The sequence below is a fragment of the Etheostoma spectabile genome, chromosome 13 (genome assembly GCF_008692095.1).
Source record: "Etheostoma spectabile isolate EspeVRDwgs_2016 chromosome 13, UIUC_Espe_1.0, whole genome shotgun sequence".
Lineage (NCBI taxonomy): Eukaryota > Metazoa > Chordata > Actinopteri > Perciformes > Percidae > Etheostoma > Etheostoma spectabile.
This window is the reverse complement of record NC_045745.1, coordinates 24,617,262-24,621,831: the sequence shown is the minus strand read 5'-3', so window position 1 is coordinate 24,621,831 and position 4,570 is coordinate 24,617,262. Positions and strand designations below refer to the sequence as shown.

The 4,570-nt window shown below is 40.5% G+C and overlaps 1 protein-coding gene across 2 annotated transcripts in view; it reads right to left on the bottom strand.

Moving 5' to 3' along the window:
* Nucleotides 1–389: 389 nt before the first annotated feature.
* The window catches only part of dlat (dihydrolipoamide S-acetyltransferase (E2 component of pyruvate dehydrogenase complex)), an 8,759-nt gene continuing 4,578 nt past the window's right edge, over nucleotides 390–4,570 (bottom strand). Inside the window, exons 7-12 of one of the 2 annotated variants that reach the window (XM_032532809.1) lie at nucleotides 3,955–4,023; nucleotides 3,013–3,120; nucleotides 2,767–2,885; nucleotides 2,032–2,194; nucleotides 1,738–1,874; nucleotides 390–1,647 (exon numbers count right to left, since the gene is read on the bottom strand). In XM_032532809.1, the coding sequence (XP_032388700.1) occupies nucleotides 1,518–1,647; nucleotides 1,738–1,874; nucleotides 2,032–2,194; nucleotides 2,767–2,885; nucleotides 3,013–3,120; nucleotides 3,955–4,023 (726 nt within the window). In that variant the 3' untranslated portion in view covers nucleotides 390–1,517. Of the gene's footprint in view, nucleotides 1,648–1,737; nucleotides 1,875–2,031; nucleotides 2,195–2,766; nucleotides 2,886–3,012; nucleotides 3,121–3,954; nucleotides 4,069–4,570 lie in introns of both variants that reach the window. The other variant, XM_032532808.1, reaches the window with a different exon arrangement.

The following is a 4,570-nucleotide window of genomic DNA, read 5'->3' as shown; positions in this document are numbered from 1 at the left end:
AAGAAATTAGCATTCTGATGATTTTGGGAGTTTCTTAATGATTGTACATACATGGTTTATTGGCAACACTGGTCCACTAATGCCATTTATCGAACCAAATAAGTTGAGTGTTTGAGCAGAAAAAGGAGCATGGAAATGCAATTTCTTCAAGTCAAGTGAAAAGCGTTCTTGAGGCGAAAGCTTGTGACCTTATATCACCTCAATGACATCTGCTGTTTGGCCTCCTGTCATTTTTACCTTTTCCTTCTTTAAATTAAATTCAAAGAAATGTTAAAAACTGGGGTAGTGTTGCACATTTTCAGCTGCTGTGTATTTGTTATTGCCTGTGGGACTGCATAAATAAGTATGAGAGCTGACCAAGATATTGGAAAAATATACAAACAAGGAGGTTGACTGCAGGCTTAGATCTTTACTTTATCCATTTGGTTTGCAGCATTAATCAAAAAGGGCTGAGCAGGCCAGTAGTTTCTTGGTTAAATATATTTTTTACAAATTTGAAAAATGTTTTAGTATTGTTTGCAATCAGTTTTTATTCCTAACTGCTTTAATTTGGGCTCTTACAAGTCAAATTATAAAAACCCAAACCAAAGAGCATATGGCACAAAATTGACTTCTCCCAATTTATTCAAATACCAAATAACATCCAGAACCAGCTTTGTGCGTTTCAGCAGTGAAACAAAGAATATTTCAAAAGGTAAGTATTATACTTTGAGACTAGAAAAGAAATCCTCCCCACCAAAGAGAGATAATTGAAAAAAACGTTTAAGATTGTTTGTTATCACAGATATTAAATTATATGATGAGGCCTCATTACAGCTTGGTTGTTTCAACAGCTCCCCACTATATATACACAGCACTGGGTTTATCCCACAGTGAAGAATATACACACAAAGAATCAATCCAAGGAAAACACACTAAACATTTCAATGTTGTGTGTGGCCACTAAACAGAAACAGGTGTGTATGTGTGTGTGTGTGTGTAGATCTTGACTGTGCGTCTCAAAGTTAACTTACATTTAGGTCCATCCTCCAAATTCACAACCTCTTACTCAAAAGACTGGAACCAACAGATAGCTGCACTTCCCGTTGTCTTTATCGCATTCACACAAAATCACAGATTAAAGTGTGTAGAAATACACACACACCTACATCTTGGGATAAATATGCTCTCTGGTTGGACATGTAACATTTCCCTTTGTAAAACATGTTTTAGTGACATTTGACCAGCCTCTATTCTAGGATAAATTTGACCTAATTCTGGTCTCTCATGAAATGGGGCCTCAATAAATAGAGTATGAGTGAGAGAAGAGCAACAGGAAAGAAGAGAAAGACAGACAGGGGAGACAGCGGGACAGACAGGTAAGCGGAGTGAGTTCTGCCTCTTCCTCTTCAGGGTAACTGGGAGTGACCTGGTGGCAGGCTGGCCAATCACAAGAGGATTCGGACCGGTTTAGACCAATCAGATCACTTCAGGGGAAGGCCTCTGCCTGTTGCTGCAGTTTAGGCAGTACAGTCCAATCACAACAGCATGGTGACGGGTTTCTCCAGGAACTTGCGGAACTCTGCCAGCCACTGCGCGCCGACCGCTCCGTCCACCACTCTGTGGTCGCAGCTCAGCGTCACCGACATCATGCTGGCTACGTCGAACCTGCAATACCCAAAATGACGCTTTATCAGATTCAAATTTAGAAATGCTGTATGTCCAACTTGTTATTAGTACTGCAGTCATGACACTGACCCTTTTTCATTATCCGCAGGCATAAGCCGTTTCTCTGAGCCCCCGACGGCGAGGATACAGGCCTGAGGGGGGTTGATTATTGCGGAGAAGTTCTTTATGCCAAACATCCCCAAATTAGAGATTGTGAATGTACCTCCCTGGTGCAAAAAAAATAATACACATATTGAAGAGGAACAATTTAATTTGGTGGTTCACTAGATAAATAAAATCTGCATAAAACTAATCATCCTACATTCCAAACTCCTGAAATTGAAAAAAATACTTGAACAAACCGAATCGGATTATGTGTTGTACCTGGAACTCATGTGGCTGCAGCTTGCCTTCTCTTGCTTTGGCAGCGAGAGCCGACACGTCGGAGCTGATGGCAGCCAGTCCTTTGGTGTGGGCGTTAAACACTATAGGCGTGATGAGACCGTTGGCTGTGCTCACAGCTACACTCAGGTCTACTACATGATTCCTGGAAACATTGAAATAAGTCAGTCCCAGAATTTTGGTAAATTTGTTTCTAAACTGAGAGAAGAGCTGAACACATATTTGTGCTTTGAGTGGCCCCCACTGGCACAATAGTGCAGCTACACTTTAAGAGACCAATATCGAACAAGATCACATTGTTATTATTCCAATCTAACAATGCAGCAGTTTATCTTCTCCCCCCCCCTTATTTTTTTTTTTTTTTTTTGCCTTTAACTGAGTGTACCGTGGAACAATTACACTGTGCTTGGTCACTTGAACAGTGATGCATCCATTCATCTGGATGTTACCATGGATGTGAGTGACAGAGTTAAGAGTTAAAATTTAACAATTTAAGATTTTAAGATTTTTGTCAAAAGAAATGTGAAGAAATAGCAGCTTGACTAGGTCTAAAAACTTGATGAAGATGTATTGTTGGCAAGTTAAACTTTGTGTACTATGACCAGGGCACATCTGCAAGCCGAAGATTAGTAGGTCTAAAAACCAAGAGAACATATTTCTTGTTGACTGTATATTTTGCATGTGTGTGGATATGCCAGTTTGTGGGTGTTTACTCACTGGCGGATGACTGTGTCCATCCAGGAGGAGTTGCACTCAGGAACCTTGAGGCAGGACAGAGCGCTGGCTTTGATGATGAAGTCATTCACACTAAGCTTGATATTCTGGGCTTTCACCTCCTGCAGAGACGAGGCGAGGTTGTTCAAGAGACAAAGGAAATAATTATTATTTTATTTTAGGTTAGGGTGGAAAAAACATTTCCTGTCTGTCATTCTGTTACACGTCTGTTCACAAGAACAAACTCACAGCATTGAGTTCTTTCCGAAGCTCAAGCACTTGGTCCATGTTGACATCTACAGAAAGATAATAGTGGGGGATAGTTTGCTTGGACTGCATCAACCTCTGAGCGATGACCTGCAGGAGAGACGCATATATGCACTTCAGCTTTGAACCATAATTCATCATTGGACAGGAATAAGATGTGTTAGTTGAGCCTGTGTTGATAAATGTGTGAGCGTCTGTCTTCAGGGCAAAATGTGGAAGCACGGGTCAGAGATAACAGAGCTACACTGTGAAAGCCCCACGGGATGTTTAACTCAGAGCACTTAAAGCACCCATATTATGGTCATTTTCAGGTTCATAATTGTATTTTGAGGTTGTACCAAACTACAATAGGTTTGGTTTCATTTTCAAAAAACACCATATTTTTGTTTTACTGCACATTGCTGCAGATCCTTTTTTCACCCTGTGTGTTTGGGTCTCTGTCTTAGCTACAGAGTGAGACATCTCAGTTGTTTTAGCAACAGAGTATATACTATCTTTGTTGAGAGTTGCACATGCGCAGTATCTAGGTAAGATCACATCAGCTAGATAACTTTTTCTCCAACTTTGGTCAGTGCAAGGCAGGACTAGCTGGGCGAGGGACATGGAGGTAGTTCTTTTGTAGATTATGGTGAACTAGTGTGTGCTGTAGCAGTGTTTTGTCATTGAGAACGAGATAGCATGCTAGCGCTACCATGCTACGATTAGCCACCTCGTCTCGGCTAGGGAAGTAGAAAGCCGTGCAGATTTTGAACAGCTCACCAGGCCACTGAAGGCAGAGGACATTCAGATACCTGTATCTCACTTAAAACTCATAATAGGGGCACTTTAATAACACCAGCACCAAATCCTGCATAGAAGGAGCATGTTATGTGTTACACTGGACTGCTATCAGAGGAGTTTGAGCAGGAGTGTGTTGGCTCTCACCTTGCGGATGTTGCTGATAGGGATGTCTGTGAAGGTCCCAGCTGGTGCAGCCGGAGCTGCAGCAGGTGCAGGAGCAGCACGAACTGCAGCTGGAGAGGGAGCAGCAGCTACGGCCTGCCAAAGGAAATGATTTAATTTGCATTTAAAATGAATTACAAACAAACCTTGAGGCACATAGAGTATGACACCAACATTTTGCGGGTTCAAAAGTAAGGTAAAAATTATATTTGTGATTATTTTGCCATTGTGGATGAGTTGAAGACCAAAACCGTTTAGCTTGTTGTACCGTAATAACATCTGGAGGCACTTAAACACAAAATCCAAATTAAATTAAACCTTTTGATGTGTCTGAAATAAGTGGAAAATGTTCTTCAGTTTCCTCCAGCTCAAGGTCTTCAAATTGCTCATTTTGTTTAATCAACAGTCCAAACCCCAAAACAATATAATAATATAAAACAGAATGAAGGACAATAAGCAACAGATTATTGTATGTTAGAAGCTAGAAACAGAGAAAGTCTGGCATTTAGACTTCATGAATGACATAATGATTAATTAATTAAACACCAAAAAGTTGGCACTACATTCTTATACATAAAAAAAAAAAATCATATGAAAA